A 20,133-nucleotide genomic window follows, 5' to 3' on the forward strand; every position below is an offset into this window, starting at 1 on the left:
AAAAATATGTTCAGTGGCCTGATGCCCACTGTTTTTATTTAGTTTAATTCAAAAATGCATTAAGATGCTGTTCAAACATACAATTACTTGAAACATGTTTTTAAGAAGAGCTCTGTCCTGCTCATATTGCCCATCCCCCTTGAAGTGCAGAGCAGGATATATGACAAAACATCTTTGGGAGGAAATAAAATTAAACTTGGCTTAGTTCCAAAGTGTTGTGTAATTTCTAATGCTTTCCGTGTTCTTGGACTTTTAATGTTTAACTTATATAACACTTTTACAATTTATAAACGGTGAAATCCTAAATTGCACAAGAATTATAGCCCCAAGGAGCTAAAAAAAAAAAAAAGCATCTGTCAGCATCTCCATTATTTTCAATGGCGTCTGCTCGGCTAGCGCAGTTTTCCCCCAAAAGTCTGTCATCTGGATGCTGACAATATTGCTCATTGCACTTTGTTCAAGGAGCGGGTGTCACATGACACATGATGTGGCACATAAAAATGTCTTCTTAGTCTCAACGTACACACAGAACCACATAAATTAAATATAACACAACATACCAATGTAGTTTTACTCTAGACCCTTGTGTGCATGGCGTGCTGTTAAAAGCGGCATACAACTAATAATAATGATAATAATATATATATATTTTTTTATATATATAGTTTATTTTTTATAGCGCCTTTCAAGAGCCCAAGGTCGCTTCACAAAATAATACAAACAGTTGACAGACAAAGAGACAAGCAATCTGCTTATTATAACAATCAGAAAAGCAGATGGAGACAACCAATAACTACAGATAATTAACATGTGAAGTTATATAATCAAAGAAAACAAATGTCGATAAAGTAAGCATAACATAAAAAATGAAAAAGTGGAAGACATAGAAATAGAGAGGAAAATAACAGGCATGACAGGCTTTATAAACTAATGTTAAAAGTTTAAACTGGATGCGATTGACCACAGGAAGCCAGTGAAGTTGGTAAAGGATTGGAGTGATATGTGCAGATTTTTTATTATATGCAAGTCAAGTCAATCGTCGCAACGATCATTAGTTATTAACTTAGGGGCTGCTAACACGACACCGTTTTAACAGAAAACTCTTAAGTTCTCTCTGCGCAAACTTTAAAAATGCGAACCTGTGAGAACGCTGATACGCATATGCGTATTACGAGTTCAGTCTATGGGTATGCACGTTTGAATATACAGTATGTGCGCAGGCGTGTAGTCCTTCCCTACAAACCAACCCTCAACAAACTACTTGTCTGGCCTTAAAATGTATAATACAGAATTTTTATCGTTTCCGTGTAGCGGAATTATCCCGACCGCGCTTTATCTGTAGAGAGATAAAGGGAGGGGAGCGGCAGAGTTTTGCACCATTTGAAGGCGATGTATAGCTTTGGTGGGTAAGCCGCTACATAAGGAGTTACAGTAGTCCAATCTTATAAACGCGTGGATAACAGTTTCAGCATCTACAAAGTTAAGAGAAATAAAAGAGGACCAAGGACAGAACCTTGAGGTACACCATGAGAAATAGTGACGGTACGGGATCTAAGTTGGAGACTTTCACCTATCCTAACAAATTGCTGTCTATCCGTTAGATAAGGAGTTAACCACTGAAGAGCAGCTCCAGTGATACGTATTGCAGGGCCTCACTTATATGCAGCGGTAGAGGGCTCGCGGGAAACAGTAAAGTGAGGCCACAGCACTCAGCACGTTAGCCATTAGTTAATTAACCACCTTAGTTAACATGAACTAAGAATGAACAATAATTCTTCAGCATTTATTAATCTTAGTTAATATTAATTTCAACATTTACTGATAAGTTATTAAAATCAGTGGTTGTATTTGTTAACATTAGTTAATGCACTGTGAACTAATATGAACTAACAATGAACAGTTGTATTTTTATTAACTATAACATTAACAAAGTTTAATAAATACTGTAACAAATGTATTGCTCATTTTTAGTTCATGTTAGTTAATACATTAACTAATGTTAACTAATGAATCTTATTGTAAAGTGTTACCGAAATATCAGTTTACATTTCTAAACTTCCCTTTTGCCAGTAATGCAGTGAGATTGCTGTATGCACAATGAGTCTGATAACAGCTCGTATGCTCCACACAGAGATCTGATCTCACCATAATCAAGTCTGTCTGGGATTACATGAAGAAACAGAAAAAAAGACAGACTAAATTCAGAAGAACTTATTGATTTAGTTTATAGAATAATATTTTTTTTAAATCATCAAAACTTTACAGAATTTTTACACAAGTGCCTAAAACTATTCACAGTACTGTAGCTTTGTTGGTAGGTTTCTTCAAGCGTCTTGGGGACATTGCCACAGTCCTTGTACATACAAAAATCTCACTGGATTATTACAATTAATGGCAAAAGGAATATTTGGAAATTTAAACAGATTTTTCCTATTGACACACTATAGCAAAATATATAATAAATAACTGGCTTAATGTGCCTAAGACTTTTGCATAGTACTGTGTGTGTGTGTGTGTGTGTGTGTGTGTGTGTGTGTGTGTGTGTGTGTGTGTGTGTGTGTGTGTGTGTGTGTGTGTGTGTGTGTGTGTGTGTGTGTGTGTGTGTGTGTGTGTGTGTGTGTGTGTGTGTATACTGTACATATGCTTTACTTATTCAAGCAGCCAGTTCTTTATTTGCTCTTGTGTTGCAAATGAGCAGAGACAGTCCAAAATAGTTGTGACACTTCATACAAGTAAAAATTAATGACAAGATATGGACATTAGGTTTCCAACTGACAACAATGTTTTGTAAATACAATAAGGATTAGTTTATATTTAAATTATACAGTGAAGAGTGCAGCATTACTTAACATTTAATTATTTAATTCAGTTTCTGTACCTGAAAACTATTGTTATACCTGCCTGAAATCACTCTTTTTTTATGTGTATCTTTGTTCTGTTGTATTTATTAGTGGCTATTGCTTGTAATTTGATTATTTGTCTTATTTTATTACTGACTTTAATTTTCTTCAACCCTTCTATATGTGTAAACATCAAGGACATTTTCCATTACATGACCCCTTTAAATAAAAATAAAAAAGAATCATTCCAGATTGAATTATCACATATTACAAATTGATTCACAATATGTTTTTATCACTCTAAAATCGCTGCTATATCTAATATGTTAATGTTTAAATAAGAAGTTCTGTAGCTCTGCTTGATCTATTCCAGAGGCTTGTGCATGAGCTGTGATGTCTTTAACTCAAGAGTAAATTTCACGCTTTTAGGAGCTTCTAAAAATCAGTCTCTGGAATAAGATGAACTAGAATTAATTGAAATTTGATGCGATTTTCTATTTTTTATTAAAATACATGTCTGTATTTAAAGGGATAGTTCACCTAAATTCTGTCATAATTTACTCACCCTCAAGTTGTTCCAAACCTGTATGAATGTTTCTTCAGTTGAAGTTAAAGGAGGATATTTAGAATATGGGAAACCAAACAGTTGATGGACCATTGAGACTTCCATAGTATGAAAAAAAAAAAAATACTATGGAAGTCAATGGTGCCCCACAACTGTTTGGTTACCAACATTCTTCAAAATATCTTCTATTGTGTTCAGCAGAAGAAAAAAATTCATACAGGTTTGTAACAACTCGAGGGTGAGTAAATAATGATTTTTTGGATGAACTATCCCGATAAAGGGTTAGTTGAACCATAAATGAAAATTCTGTCATTAAGTACTCACCCTCATGTCGTTCCAAACCCACAAGACCGGGTCAGTACTGGCTGGCGCCTGCGTCAGCAACACACGCATAGTGCTCACGTGAACGGTGTCGGAGACTCACACAGAAGAGAAGAAATTGTTTAATAAAGTGTTTTTTTGTTTGTTTGTTTTTTGCGAACAATAAGTATTCTCGTCGCTTCATAAAATTAAGGTTGAACCACTGTAGTCACATGGACTATTTTAACTATGTCTTTACTACCTTCCTGGGCCTTGAAAGTGGGGATTACTTTGCAGTCTATGTCGGGTCAGAGAGCTCTCGGATTTCATCAAATATATCTTAATTTGTGTTCTGAGGATGAACACTAAACGAAGGTCTTGCGGGTTTGGAATTTTTTGTGTGAACTATCCCTTTAATGGGCGTCTGGTCTGTTACGACTGCAGCAGTATGTGTGGTAGCAGGAGTATGATATGAATATAATGTTATTATAATGTGAAACTTCCTCAATGATCAGTGTCTGTTTGTATGTTTTGTGCACACATAAGGAAATTAAATAGTCAGTCCTCTACACTTTTAAGTCTGTGGTGCTCACGTATATCTTATTCGATTTGTTATGTGACTTATATGTGTTTTTTTTATTTGGTAGGAGCTGATAGAACAAATGCAACTCTTGCGGAGCGAGAGAGAAAACTTTCAGTCAAAGTTGGAGGCAGAGCGTCACATTACTCGGGCTCGGGTCAGAGATCTAATGGAGAAACATGAGGCTGAGCTCCTCAAGGCTGCTAATAAACACGAGGCTGAGATGTCAGAGAAGGAGCAGGCCTTACGCAGACAGCTTGAGACTCTTCAGCGCTCTATATCACTACCTGCAGACGCCTCAGCAAACCAATCCACCTGCATCACAGCTCAGAGAGTCACAGATCTGCAAGGTAGTCAACTATGCCACATACTTACAGAATGTCATCTGCAGTTTGACCTTTGTTTCTCAAATGACATTAAACCCCTGTCCCATCCCAGTGACTTTATTGGTTTAGACACCAATAAACATGTTCTCTTAGTAGGGTTGTGTGATATTGACAAAACCCACCGATATTTTCTGTGATTTTGTGTGTTTTTATGCTGGTATCTTGGCTGGTTTAGGCCTTTTGAAGACAGCTGACTCCCAAAACCTTTTATATTCTGTGCTGTAGTCAGTTAACTGCAGTGACAGAAATGAACCTTTCCACTATGAGGCATTATTTGCCCCCATAACTGATTTCCAGGGGATTTTTTTTTTTGCCTTTATTAGGGCAATTCTTTTTTCAAACCTATTAGATGAATCAGATAAACGCACTAAAACATGCACAGCCTAGGTATTTACTTTTGTAATTTTATTTTGTGGGCCAATTTTAGGATTTCTGTGTCCTGTCACTGCATTGTTGAATCTCTCAGTGGCTTTGTTTTTCTATTTCTTTCTGTTCTCTTCTGTCCAATTTAGCTAAAGTGAAACTGAAAGATTCTGAGGTCAGTAAAGCAGAGGCAAAGTTCTTGAAGATGAAAGCATGGTCCAAGTCTCGGATTAGGCAGCTCGAGCAGGAACTCAAAAAAGTTCAGGTGAGAAAGTATATTGCATTTTTCGTCAGATTTGCACGTAAATACTCAGCTAAATTTAATTATCTTCTTTCTGTTTTTGACTTCAGTCTGGAGTATCTCTTGATATGTCCCCTGACATCACGTCCCTACATGGTCGCATTACTGAATTGCAAGAGGAGAGAGAGGAAATGCTCAGCAAACTGGAGCTGTATGAAGATATGAAGGCAAAAAATGGTATAAATAAGTGGAACCAGTGTTTCAGTGTTTGAGCAAGGGCTAGTATTATAGACCAACAATGAAAATATCAGGTATATTATAATTATATGCACTGTTTTTAATTATTGGGAAATATGCATGAAAGTGATGCTCCTTTTTGGCACACATGTTTGTAGAATTTTTAATTCCATAAAAAAGCCACTTAATGCATCAACCAATTTATATACTATGAACAAACTTCATGAAAGCAGCCCCAATGTTGGAAGAAGTTTCTATAAAATCTCAAACCGATGGGACCAGATTGTTTATACCCATTGCAGAATAGGCCATTCCAGGATGACGCACAAGTTTTTAATACTAGGAGAAGATCCACCAAAATGTTCTTTCTGTCAAACCTCTTTATCATTGAAGCATGCTTTATTAAATGATGCTGGTTTTAACCCTGTGAGAAACCTTTTTTAAAGGAGAAGTTCACTTTTAAAATGAAAATTCTGTCATCATATACTTACCCTCATGTTGTTTCAAAGCTGTATGAATTTCTTTCTTATGCTGAACAGAAAGGAAGATATTTAGAAGAATATCAGTAACCAGACAGTTTTTGGGTCCCAATGACTTCCATAGTATATTTTTTTCCTACTATGGAAGTCATTGGGACCCAAAAACTGTCTGGTTACTGATATTCTTCTAAATATCTTCCTTTCTGTTCAGCATAAGAAAGAAATTCATACAGCTTTGAAACAACATGAGGGTAAGTATATGATGACAGAATTTTCATTTTAAAAGTGAACTTCTCCTTTAACTCTTTTGAAGAAGTTTTTAACTAAATTAACCCAAATATAGTTTTAGTTTTTTACAAAAATAGATAGTAACCTGATATAGTTTTACCATAAATTTTTCTTGCCATGAAAATAGCCACAAACAAACAAAATGCATCAACCATTCGATTGGACTAATCACTTCCAAGTTCTCGAGAATGTGGGTACTTGTGTCTATCCCTAATTTGCATGTTGTCTTACGGTAAGATTTTGTTGTATTGACAGATGAACTGCAGAAACAGCTTATGGAATATAAGGAACAGCAGAGGAAGATGCAGGCTGACCTTGAGCAGGTGACCAAGAGAGCAGCATCACAGGCAATGATTTATTTATTTGACTTTTTTACCTTTATGACTTTATTATAAAAGCAATGATTAAACCACTGTAAGGGACAGGCATTTCTGAATTGTGTATACAGTATATGTATATTTCTGATAACAGGGGAGTGAGACCTGCAGCATGGATGATGTGCAGGTTATGGAGTGGCAAGAAATGGTCACCATGGTGACGGAGGCAGAGAGGGTTCGAGATCAGGGTCACGAGAAGAACGCCATGTCCTTCAGAATAAGCCACATCGAGGAGGAGAGAGAGGGTGAGGAGGCATATGCTATACATTCACAAGTGTCTACCTAAAAAGTAATGACAGCTGTTAGGTAGACAAAGCAGAAAGCATGATCAATTGTGACATAATCTACATGTGCATGTCTACACGGTCAAGTGTTGCTGGGTATACCAGTGACATTTTATCAGCTATATTAAAATCACAGTGCTTTTTAGGTAGTAAGACTGAAATAGTATTTTCTTGTAAAACAGCCCTTAGTTGCTTTGACAGCCCTTTATTGTGTGTTTGAAGCGAGCCATACTTCGAGCACCTCAGTGGCTATGATGCCTCTCTTGTCTGTTGTTCAGTTCAGTGAACCACTTTGAGACATCTGAAACAAGAGTGAAAACCCACCAAGGGTCCAACTTCTTGACAATTTTTGTAAGAAACACAAGCACATTAACATGCTGTACTTGACTGTACTTACAGTACTGTACTGTACTTACGCGTCTAGTGTCCTTGCTTCTATGGTGAGCAGCATGAGACCACACATTTAAAAGATGCGTTTCTATATTGTGTTGTTTATTATTTTGCTATTGCAAACATAACATAGATTTAAATGAACGTTTTGGTGGAGCAGTCTTCATAAACTTGAACATCATTGATTTCATATAAATTTGACACCTGATTGCTTTTGCTCTGGTTTGTCTGTTTTGTTGGCACATCCCACCTCTCCCGGAAGGTCCGGGAGTCTCCCGCATATTGATAGCAGCCTCCTGAAGGCCACATATTATATGCAATATCCCAGAAATCGAGCGAGTGAGAGAGGAAGCCTGTTTCCACCTGGTATTAAGATGCTAAGTGGTCAACCAAGACGCATTACCATTACTCCTGGTAGTATCACGTGTTTCTAATGCATTTTCTCTGACCTCGTGAGTTCAGATTTTGCGGGGGTGTTGTGCCATCTCCTAGAAATGAGTTTTTGCAGGGTGGGATGTCTGCGCAAGTGCGTGAAATTTGCTTACCATTTGTTTATTTATCCATTTGTTAAAAGGTTCTGTTGTCCTTACTTGCTATGAATTGTGAAAGAGGATAAACCCTTTACAAAAATGTCTGAGATATTTGGGTTTCTTACACCTGTTTTCACACTGGAAGCGTGAGCAGAATGCAAAGTCGAAGCAGCTTGTTGTGCCCATTGTGCTTCCAGACTGGCATCATTTCTAGCGCGCAACCGAACTTTAGCTGATGCTTTAGTCCTCCAACCATTGTCAGCCTATCACGTTCTTTTGTTTACAATAGCAGCATTCGCTGCTGTGATATGACAATGTTCCCTCCTCCTACGTACTTATGCCATATAATCTTATAACATGAACTAAATAATTTTATATAAATTGTATAAACTGTGTGTAGTTTGAAATGATACATTTATTTTAGCATGTTTTTTAAGCTATAATTTAAATTGGTTGAACATGCTTACATTTACACACTGATTAAAGTAATATTGGGACTACGTGAAACAAATTAGACTTCACTTGTAAAAAATTTTTTTTTTCATGTCAATCATGAATAATACAGTGTTTCTTTAACTGAGCGTGAGCTGAGCAGCAAAAATAGATTCTGCACGGCACTGCCGCTTCTACTCTGCTCCTGCTACACGCATCTAGTGTGAAATGAGCCTTACTGACATGGTGGCATGCTTAATGAGTTTCAAAATGTTTTTTTGATTACATTTGTTTTGTAACACTTCTCTCCCACCTATTGGCCCTGAGACCCTCCTCCTCCCCATCTCTGCCTCTGTTCCTGCTCTGCATGATGGGTGCAGCCACTGAGAACAGTTTCCCATCAGTTTTGTGCATGCAGGTTTCATTGCCTCCATCGTTTGCCCCTGTCTGTACTACCAGTAGTTTTCTGCAACTTTTCCTCCTCTACGGAAACTCTGGCAGTACAGACGAGGCTGGCTCATGGGGTCCTGTCCTTCATCTGTCATTTTGTCTTCCTTTTTTTTTCTTCTCTTTTTCCAATTACCTGACTTTAATCTCTGCACAAGTCTGTGCTATAAAATGAACCGTTAGGTAGGAACTGTTTATGTGATGTTGTAAAGTTCAGGCTTTCAGCCTTTTAAATTCTGTAATCATTTACTCACCCTCATGTCATTCGGAACCTGTATGACTTTCTTTGTGGATCACGTGAAAAAAGAAGATTTTTGGAAAAATTTCTTCAGCCCAATTTATACTTCTGCATCGAAACTCACGCCGGTAGCTATGTCGTGTGTAGCACGCGCACCCGCCGGCGTACCCTGACGTGCACCTCTCCAAAAATGTAACAACGTGTCAATTCTACGCGGATGCAAGTGCTGTGATTGGTCTGCTAGAACCCCTCCCTCGGGTTTCACGTGCTCCCTCTGCATGTGTAATTGCATGTCAACATGGACAACGAAGCAGAAGTATAAATGAAAACCAACGCGTAGACTACAGCGTAGGGGGTCCGGCGTAGGTCCGATTCAGAAGTATAAATCAGCCTTTAGGCCTCACTGGATTTTGTCTCACTGACAAAACTTACATGCATGTAACTTACATCCATGTAAGTATGTATGTATGTATGTGTTTATTTATTTTGTTCATACAGTTACACTTAGTAGGGTCTTTTTTTGTGAACACCTTTCATGGAAAAAATATCATACCATTTTGGAACAACATGGAGGTGAGTAAATGATGATAGTTTCTTTTTTCCTCCAGACAATTCAGTGTCCTCCAGACAATTCCAGTTTTGTTGTTTATATTTATTTGTTGTGCCCTCTTATTGTCTGTTGGTTTAAAACCTGGTGCTCACTGATACGTATTTTCCACTAACAGAAACAGACTCCACAAATTCTTTATAATTCATAATTTTGGAAATATTTTGGGGAAAATTGCAACTTGAGGTTTCCATAGAAAAATCATATGATGTCATCAAACAACACACTGCATTTTGCCAGATGTCACTGATGCATTCAGTGTGAACTCGTCCTGTAGTCAGATTAGACCAAAATACAGCATTTTCACCAAAGGACCATAAATGGGTTAGGCGTATACAGAAAAGTCATGCAGAAAAGTATAGTGTTTTCTCTCAGAATTGCTCATAGGCTTCTTAAGATGGATGTTTTAAGTAGCTAAAGACTTTAAGTGTGGGCTGCCATCCTCAGGGAATGAGAACAGCAGCACAGCCAGCTCCTCTAGAAAGTTTCCCAGCTGACATGGAGGGAGATAAATGTGGATACAATATGGAGTTTTACAGGAATTGTGACAGTAACAGTATGAAACTCAAAAGAATTATTGTTGTATAGAGAAGAGAAAGTTGAGTATTTCTATCTGTTGGAAATGAAAAGACCCAGTACCCCCACCCACCCTTCCCAACCTGACGGGGAGTGTGAGAGAAAGAGTATCACTTCAGGTGATGTTATCCACGTATTGCTGTGACCGAGACGAATTGTCATAACTTCTTAAAAATATCTTCAAAAACATGTTTATCATGGAAATTTGCACTTTAATTAATATGATGGCTTTGTGTGAACATCTGTTCCATAGTCATGCCTTGAAAACCGAATTTGCAATGCGTGCTCCTTCCTGCTGCTTTCCGTCCCTTTACCACTCTCTGATCTGCACTAGAATTACCTGGCTGTCTCTCCTCAACCCTGATTTATGTACTCTGCCCTTAAATATATTTGATCCATTACCTTTGTCTTGTGGCACAAAACTGATTGAGGATGACTGGTTGTTTCCTGGCTGCTCCGATCCAGCATTAGCCAATCGGCAACAGGAAGTGGAGGAGGAGTTGGCCCAGGCCCATGGACTGAAAAGCAGGAAGCCTAAATATTTCACCCCACGCAGCCTGCAGGTATGAACTAAAGTTACTACATAAATTACATACAGATGAGTGACAAATTAAAGGAATATGTGTCTTAGTCAGGTTTTAGGCCACCACGTGCCGCCAGATTGACGCGGTCACTTTGGTATTGATTCCAAAAGTACTTGTGTGAAAGTGCACCATTCTTCCAAAAGATTTGAACGAGTGATTGGTGATAATGCTGTCTGCCAGTCCAAAATCTCCCATAGGTGTTTAGTTGGGTTGAGATCCTGGTGACTGCAAATGCATAGCATATGTTTTGCATCATTTTTATACTCAAATCATTCAGTGAATGCTTGTGTCCTGTGGAGGGGGGCATTGTCATCATGGATGAGACAACTCCCATCAGGATAGAAATGTTTCATCTTCGGATAAAGCTGAGCACTCCCTTGCCATTTTTATATATTTTTTCTAGTTACGCCAAGCTCTAAAACATTTTATTCGGTTGAAATTTGAGTAAAAAAATAAATAATATAAATCCTTCTCCACTATAAAGGTCATGTGGGGGTGGGCTTTCTAATTTTGAGTCCTTTGAGTCAAAAAGGTGGAGAACCTCTCGGGGACAAGTGGACAAGTGGACGCAAAACATGCCCCCCCCCCCCCCCCACACACACACACACAAACACAGCCATGGGTTTCCTCAGATTTAACTTTAATTTGTCACCCATCTGTATTTAGTCCCTTTACATTTTTGCTGTGTTGCAAAGTAGGGCTGGGCGATATATCGCATGACATTGTTAGGCGCATCTCGTCAGTAAAGCCGGTTCCTTGATTAGTAGTAAATCGCCATCACCTGCTTTCAGATGGAGCGGCATTCACTACAAAGAGCCGTAGTAACTGACAAGCTGAGCCATATCGCATTAATATCGCGGACGTATCGCCTGTGATAATTAATGCGATATGGCTCAGCTTGTCAGTTAACTACGGCTCTTTGTAGTGAATGCCGCTCCATCTGAAAGCAGGTGATGGCGATTTACTACTAATCAAGGAACCGGCTTTACTGACGAGATGCGCCTAACAATGTCATGCGATATATCGCCCAGCCCTATTGCAAAGTTGTAGTTTAGCAAAAAAATGCATTCACTTGGCCTTGTCATTTCAAACTTGTATGACTTTTTCCCAATGAACAGAAAGTAGATGATTTGAAGAATATTAATGCTGCTTTTTTCCATATACAGTAATATAATCATGCAGTTACCAGGCTCTGAAAAGTAAAAAAAAAAAAAGGACAAGTAGTCCATATTGACGTGTGAAATAAGTATCTTCTGACACCATATGATTTAAGACGTTGTTCACTGAAACCCTTTCCCTTTCTCAAGTGTCATTCACATATTTGTTACATTCAAACAAAGATGTGCTGTCAGGGTTGTCAGTGTAGCCAAAAGTTATTACTAGGGGTGTGCATTGGAGACACTATCTGTATTTATTTATAACAAATGCAAAATCATTTTTATTCTATGTATTTGTATTCGGTTAAAACCAGAAGTGGGCAGGACTTTAACCAGAAGTTCGTAGAATTACACTAGAATCCTGTTTTAAATGTAATTATATTCCCTTCATTGTTGTCATTTAACAAATATATCTTGTATAACTCATAAAATAAATATTTTTTTATTCTAATTATACTTCTAATCGTCAGAGCTGATTGCCTCGTAGACAGTGCTCTGACATTTAACACTGTTGCACTTCGGGCGACCCGAGTCCAAGTCCCAGCTCAGTAGCCTTTCCCGATAAATATTTAAAAATCTTATAATTAAAACAATAATACTAAATGTTAAAATATATTACAGTTATTCAATGGCCATGTCTCTTGTCAAATATGAGTCTTTTAAGTGTCTTTGAATTGATGTTTTATTCTATGTACAATAGACAATAATATTGTCTCTTCATTTTAAATGGATGGCAATACTTTCAGTCTTGTCTGGCAACTTTATAAATAAGTTTTGTGCGAATTGAACACCTTCGAGGATTAAGATGAAACAACACTGTTGCGGAGTTATTAGCTACAGTTTTCAACTTCATAGATCATATAGTTCCGGAGTTAAAGTGTTGTAGTGCCCCCTATTGGCACAATTTTACAAAATTGGTGTGCATCCTGCTCGTGTATAAAACTTTCCGTAGTTTTCATCCTAAAAGCTAGAATTTGCTAAATACGCCAGAACCTGCGCAAAATTTCCTTTATAAAACCCAGTCAGCGGAAGATTGTGCGTACATGTGTCTCCACCCCGTCTCCTCCCCAAAATAACCATATATGGAGCTTTCAACAACTCGTTTTACTATGCATAAGGTCATCTGCGTATCATTTCCATGCATATTCCATCCACGTGATACCATATTCAATGGTGTAAGGCATTAAGAAAATATGAGATACAGACTATGTGCCGGCACATTACATTACTAAAAATCATTCCGTATTCATGCCTTGTTTTAGAATAAATAAATCAAAAGTGTATAACATTTCAGAGAACGTTTTCAGAGAAGTGTTTTTCTCAATCTTTTCCACTGGCCAAATAGTATTTAATTAGTATTTAATTACTAATTCATTCAAATCAAATTTATGCAATTTTGCCCATAAGGTAAACATATATTTTAGGATGTTTATATATTTTTAATGTAAACAGATAGGCCTTATTTTGCTGTGTAAATAATTGTAAGACCCAGCACGTCACTGATAAAACATTTTCCTTACTGTTTCCTACTGTCTGTCTGTGCACGACAGGACACCAACAGCATAGCTGCGTTCAGCAGAGTTTGTACAGTACTGTCTTATCGGACTTATTCAAACCGGCCAATGGACTATTTGAACACCGGGCAAGTCCTTCGGTATCTGTTGTCATTATAATGTCTATGTTGCTAAGCCCTCTGCTTAGACAGAGTCAAGTGCGTTTCATTGATTATTTCTTGCGCGAAAATATTTTCTCCGAAATTTCAGTGCTTAACTCCATTAATGAGAGTGGCATATTTAATCTAAATGTGTCAGATGTAAAACAGAGTTTAAAATTGTTCTGTTTACTTCATTAATTCGCTCACTCCAGTAAAAGAGTGCAAACACGGTCTAGAATGCCCATACATATTTACGCCTAGTTTATTGTTTATAAATCCTGATATGTGCATGGAAAATTGCATATGCACATTTCAATGCCTTTTTTTTTTTTTTTTTTTTTTTGTATTCGCAGTGTTTATACATCAGGCCCCTGGTATCTATGAGTTTCAATTTTCGTTTAGATTTTTGGCTTTCAGCAGATATAGGTCAACTCATAAAAATTGCCGTGGCCTGACCAATTAATTAACTTGTATCTTTACAATACTTTGACAAATCAAAATTCTTGTGACAAATTTTTGTCAAGAGAGTATGGGGAGCATGCTTACACCATGAATTATAATTTCTTAAAATAATCTTTAAAAACCTGTTTATCATGGTAATTTGCACTCTAGTTATCATGATGGCTTCTACAGGGACGGCAACACGGCTATTTGGTGTGTGATCGTGCTGGTCTCACTTCATTCATAGAGTTAACACTCCTTCACTTCACACACTCGTGTACTAATTCTAGAGGTTTATGTATCATTTTGTGCTATCCCCTAGCTCACCTGTTATCCAGCAAATTTGTCTGCTGAATATTTTTCCTAATATTCGGTACAATTTGTTTTAAAGCCAATATCCGTGCCTTTACGAATTAGGTATTTGGCATCGGGCACATCCTTAGTTATTCTTTTTTTAAATGTATTTTAACCAATCTTGAATCTCAAAGTTTGAAGATGTGGAAGAATGAAAGAAAGCCATACAGGTTTGGAAGGACTTGAGGGTGAGTATAAATGATGACACAAAAAACTCTTGTAGCTTTTCCCCCCACTCACGTAGAAGTAATTATTTGGTCATTTTAAAGAAGTGGTAGTAAAAAAAATTATGTTTTTTTATTTTTATTTCTTTCTACAGGAAGACTTGGAATTTCATAATAGGCAGGACCCAATAGGTCCCAGTGATTGCGATGTGAATGGAGAGAATATGGGTGGATGGTGGCCACAGCACAGTGCTACAGATACAGGTGTGAAACTCACTAGACACTGTCCGTGTTCTAAATGTTTGATCTGTGCAGGTTTTGGTCACAGACCAGTATGATGACCTTCCTCTTTTTACCTCGGGGCACCAGCTAATGCATTTCACATTGACATTATAAGAATGATTGTCCAAGTGGATCTTATTAAAATTACATATTAGATTATATGTACATTTGGAGGGATTTACCTTCTTTCATTAACCATTTTTTTTCATTCCAAACAAAGGTAACACTTTACAATAAAGTTCATTTGTTAACATTAATGTATTAACTTACATGAACTAACCATGAGCAATATATTTATTACTGTATTTGTTAATCTTTAACGTTAGTTAATAAAAATACAGCAGTTCATGTTGGTTCACAGTGCATTGACTAATGTTAACTAATGCAACTCTTGATTTTAATAATGTATTAGTAAATGTTGAAATGATTAATAAATGCTGTAGAAGTGCAGTTCATTAATAGTTCAAGTTAACTAATGTAGTTAACTAATGTTAACTAATGAACCGTATTGTAAAGTGTTACCCAAACAAATAACTTACTATTTATTAACTCACATTAGCATTAGACATTGTATAGCTAAATTAGCTATACAATGTCTAATGCAAATTAGAAAATACACATTTAGCAGATAAATTACACCAATTCAAATCAGTGGTTCTGAACCTTTTTGACTCAATTTCTTTAATATTTAATCTGGTATTTCTGCTGTAATTATAACAATATCATTAATGTTTTTATTAACAGGAACTGGTATTGTTGTTGATATATTAAATCTATCATGATTCAGTGTTAAGGCCGTGACACACTAAACCGTCATCAAAGACATCTCTTGCGTCTGGACCAAAAAGTTTGGCTTTAACACATTGCAAAGTCTACAGCCAGCGGCCAACTAGCACATACTTTCTGTGCCTACATGAGAGGAAATAACTTTTTATACCAGCAGCTGGCAGTAGTCTTTCAAAAAGGGAAACTGAAGCTGCAAATGTACAATCCGTAAACAAAGCAGCGCTTGCTTACCAGTTTGAATATGAATCAGGTTGAACAGTTAGTCCTTACTTTCTTCATTCCAGATGGCCATGTCATTATGAAAATATCTGCAGAATTGGAATGATAAATTAAGAGTATCCAAAATAAGAAGAGCCTTTAGTGTGTCCTGTCTTGACTGTCATTTCCTTTTTCATCAGTTTTGTTTTCTTCTCAGAGTGATATCTGTCTATCTTTTCATTCTGCTTTATTTTTTGGTTGAGCATCCACTTTGCTGGTGATGTGCGTTTTTGTTAAATATTTTGCTCAACACAAAATAAAGTATGATTGGTGAAAGAGAACTAATGTAAAACATATAAATCAATACATTCACTTTATTTGTCATTATTCACGTGGATGAACTATTTGTTTTTTGTTTGTTTTTTTCACTTGTGTAGATGGTTTGAGGTCTGTTGTTGAAGAGCTTGAACTGGAGAGAAACCAACTACAGGAGCAGATTTTGGTCCTCGAGAAACAATGTGGAGATCTAGAGGACCGTCTGCAACTTCAGGCTCGCATTGAATTACTACAGGTACACAGAAACTGTTTGGACTGTACGTATTAAGGCACTATCGTCATAAGTGTCAGCAATTACACTGCTTGCCAACTGACCTTTTGCTAAGCCTGCTTTCTCGGTTACTGCTGCTGTAAATCATGCAAAGAGAAATTACTGGATTGAAATGCCTTAAAAATAATTAAATAAAGTGGAAATGAATCATGCCTAGTCACTTTAGTTAACTTCCTATAATCCGCGCAGAAGCGATTCGTCCCATCCGATTTAATGAAAGACAAGTGTAATCATGATAATTGATTCCAAAAATCAGTATCAAAGTTGTCCAAATGAAGATGTGTGCTCTCTGTTGATATACAATAGTTTTGTTTGAGGTATAATTTATAACAGTGGTTCCCTAACTTTTTAGTGGCGTATCCCCTGAGGCATTTAACATTCTTCTGCGTACCCCCTCTCTTCCACTTAGACTGCAGTCACAGCTTTTCCATTAAGGCAGTGGTTCTCACTGGGGTACGTGAGGTGACGGGGTATGTGAACAAAATGCTGAGTTTTGGCCTTCATTTAATTCTAACCCACCTTAATGACATTAAAACTGTGCAAGTATTTCTAGTAGGTAAAATGCAGTAAATACATGACATCCAATCAAATTACCTCAGCAAATCGCAGTACATCACTGCCGTTCTCGACAGTGTACCTTTGTAAAAGTGGGGATTTAGCACTTACTAGCATGAAGATCAAAAATAGACACTGACTGTGCATAGAGATCGATTTAAGATTCAAGCTCTCTTCGATACAAAAACATACCCTGTGTGAGTTCTTGTTTTTAATATTGATCATATATTATACGAGCAAGAATGCAACGTTTCTGAATATCCACATGATTGCAAATGTAACATTGATTTTTTTACAACAGTTCAGGAAACGAAAAGGTAATATTAAGCGATGTTCAGTTTAAAGAGTAGTGTCAGTATTTTTTGCTCATTTTGCAACAAAATAATAGTTCCAATGAAAGCCACAGCAGAACTGCAACACACACCGGTGTTTTCATGAACGAATCTTCGGCTTTGAACGAATCGTGGAAGTCAATGATTCAATTACCTATTCATACATACAGCCACTTGCTTCGTTACTAAATGAATAAATGACTCGATGACTCACTCATAAAGACAGTGACTTAACCTACTAGTGGTTTTAGTTTAATATTTAAAAGTATCACTTTGTTTTTACCATCATTGCATATTTCTGGATTGAAGATTTGTTTAATTTTCTAATTATTATTAGCATTATGTATTTTATAAAGGTAAAAAATGCGCTGGAAAAATCTATTTAATGACTGCAGTCTAAGTGGTACGCAGAAGGATATTAAGTGCCTCAGGGGGTACTCCACTCTAAAAAGTTTGAGAACCACTGCATTAAGGGATAATATTTGCCCCCTTAAATTGATTTTCCAGTGCATTTTTTCTAACTTTATAAATATCTTTATAAAATACATAATGTTTGAAATAAAAAATGTTTAATAGAGAAATATGTAATGATGGTACACTCTTGTACAATCAGAAAAAAAAAAAAGATTTAGAAAAAGAAAAACAACTCTGTCTAGCTTCTCAGGACAATATTGTACAGTACAACAACATTTACCATATTTTTTTTATCATCTCTGTAAAATTAAACTTAAAACTATCACAGACCTACAAAATCATACAACATAATAGGTTGACCGCAAGAGTTGCCCATGTGTGTTTTGTCACTAATATTTTTAAGATGCAGAGGCTTATTGAAAGGTCAGTTTCAGATTTTTTTTTTTTTTTTTACACCTTGTTGAATCTTTGTATGATGTATAATTTGGTTGCCAGTTAATTACCTGTATATTGAGTGAACTATATGCAACACTCCTCTAACGCAGGCAACGTTTGGTTTAGATGAAGGTGATCAAGCATTGTCCACATCTCAGGTTTGTTTGTTTGTGTAAGCTTCCAAAAACACGTCTGATCGTGTAACCTTCTCTTTGTACTCATCACCGTTCTCTTCACACAGTAAAGTGTGCAGTTCACAAATAGGGTGTGTAGTGATTTTTAACAGTTTGAGTTAAGCTAGGGCTGCACAAATAGTCAAAAATATAATTGTGAGTTATGTTTTTGGCTGCTACGATTAGCTAATTATGACCGCCGCTAGCGTAGCTAGCGAAAGCGGTCATATAGGGATTGTCAAAGTTTTTTTTTTTTTTTTTTCCGTCACCTTACTGAATTTTTCGTCAACGATACCAGGGACACCGAAGCACCGGGGAACATGAAATTTGGTGGGCATGTAGCCCCACTAGACTTCTAAGGAAAAATTTCGTTTGGTCCCCGGGGGCCACTCCCCCCCCGCGCTGGGCCCCCCCAAACCCCCAAAAATGCAGTTTTTCCTAAATAACTACCTGAACCGTGGCACCGAGGATGAAGAAATTTTTATGGTATGTTGGTCTACTAGACTTTTATGGAAAAATTTCGTTTGGTCCCCGGGGGCCACTTCCCCCCCCGCGCTGGGGCCCCCGTAAATTTTTCGTCAACAATACCAGGGACACCAAAGCACCGGGGAACATGAAATTTGGTGGGCATGTAGCCCCACTAGACTTCTACGGAAAAATTTCGTTTGGTCCCTGGGGGCCACTCCCCCCCCGCGCTGGGCCCCCCAAACCCCCAAAAAATGCAGTTTTTCCTAAATAACTACCTGAACCGTGGCACCGAGGATGAAGACATTTTTATGGTATGTTGGTCTACTAGACTTTTACGGAAAAATTTCGTTTGGTCCCCGGGGGCCACTTCCCCCCCCGCGCTGGGGCCCCCGTAAATTTTCCGTCAACGATACCAGGGACACCGAAGCACCGGGGAACATGAAATTTGGTGGGCATGCAGCCCCACTAGACTTCTAAGGAAAAATTTCGTTTGGTCCCCGGGGGCCACTCCCCCCCCGCGCTGGGCCCCCCAAACCCCAAAAAAGGCAGTTTTTCCTAAATAACTACCTGAACCGTGGCACCGAGGATGAAGAAATTTTTATGGTATGTTGGTCTACTAGACTTTTACGGAAAAATTTCGTTTGGTCCCTGGGGGCCACTTCCCCCCCCCCGCGCTGGGGCCCCCGTAAATTTTTCGGCAACGATACCAGGGACACCGAAGCACCGGGGAACATGAAATTTGGTGGGCATGCAGCCCCACTAGACTTCTAAGGAAAAATTTCGTTTGGTCCCCGGGGGCCACTCCCCCCCCGCGCTGGGCCCCCCCAAACCCCAAAAAATGCAGTTTTTCCTAAATAACTACCTGAACCGTGGCACCGAGGATGAAGAAATTTTTATGGTATGTTGGTCTACTAGACTTTTACGGAAAAATTTCATTTGGTCCCCGGGGGCCACTTCCCCCCCTGCACTGGGGCCCCCGTAAATTTTTCGTCAACGATACCAGGGACAGCGAAGCACCGGGGAACATGAAATTTGGTGGGCATGTAGCCCCACTAGACTTCTAAGGAAAAATTTCGTTTGGTCCCCGGGGGCCACTCCCCCCCCCGCGCTGGGCCCCCCCAAACCCAAAAAAATTCAGTTTTTCCTAAATAACTACCTGAACCGTGGCACCGAGGATGAAGAAATTTTTATGGTATGTTGGTCTACTAGACTTTTACGGAAAAATTTCGTTTGGTCCCCGGGGGCCACTTCCCCCCCCCGCGCTGGGGCCCCCGTAAATTTTTCGTCAACGATACCAGGGACACCGAAGCACCGGGGAACATGAAATTTGGTGGGCATGTAGCCCCACTAGACTTCTAAGGAAAAATTT

General features: G+C 38.0%; 1 protein-coding gene across 5 annotated transcripts in view; it reads left to right on the top strand.

Moving 5' to 3' along the window:
- The window catches only part of LOC307160258 (uncharacterized protein), a 37,970-nt gene that overhangs the window by 1,400 nt on the left and 16,437 nt on the right, over positions 1 to 20,133 (top strand). For 2 of the 5 annotated variants that reach the window (XM_079874207.1, XM_079874206.1), the window contains exons 4-11: positions 4,353 to 4,635; positions 5,184 to 5,299; positions 5,386 to 5,512; positions 6,535 to 6,626; positions 6,751 to 6,901; positions 10,581 to 10,723; positions 14,670 to 14,778; positions 16,218 to 16,351. In XM_079874207.1, coding sequence (XP_079730333.1) covers positions 4,353 to 4,635; positions 5,184 to 5,299; positions 5,386 to 5,512; positions 6,535 to 6,626; positions 6,751 to 6,901; positions 10,581 to 10,723; positions 14,670 to 14,778; positions 16,218 to 16,351 — 1,155 coding nt within the window. The remainder of the gene's footprint in view (positions 1 to 4,352; positions 4,636 to 5,183; positions 5,300 to 5,385; positions 5,513 to 6,534; positions 6,627 to 6,750; positions 6,902 to 10,580; positions 10,724 to 14,669; positions 14,779 to 16,217; positions 16,352 to 20,133) is intronic. The other 3 variants (XM_079874209.1, XM_079874208.1, XM_079874210.1) reach the window with 3 other exon arrangements.

The sequence above is a fragment of the Squalius cephalus genome (assembly GCF_949319135.1).
Source record: "Squalius cephalus genome assembly, chromosome: 6".
NCBI lineage: Eukaryota > Metazoa > Chordata > Actinopteri > Cypriniformes > Leuciscidae > Squalius > Squalius cephalus.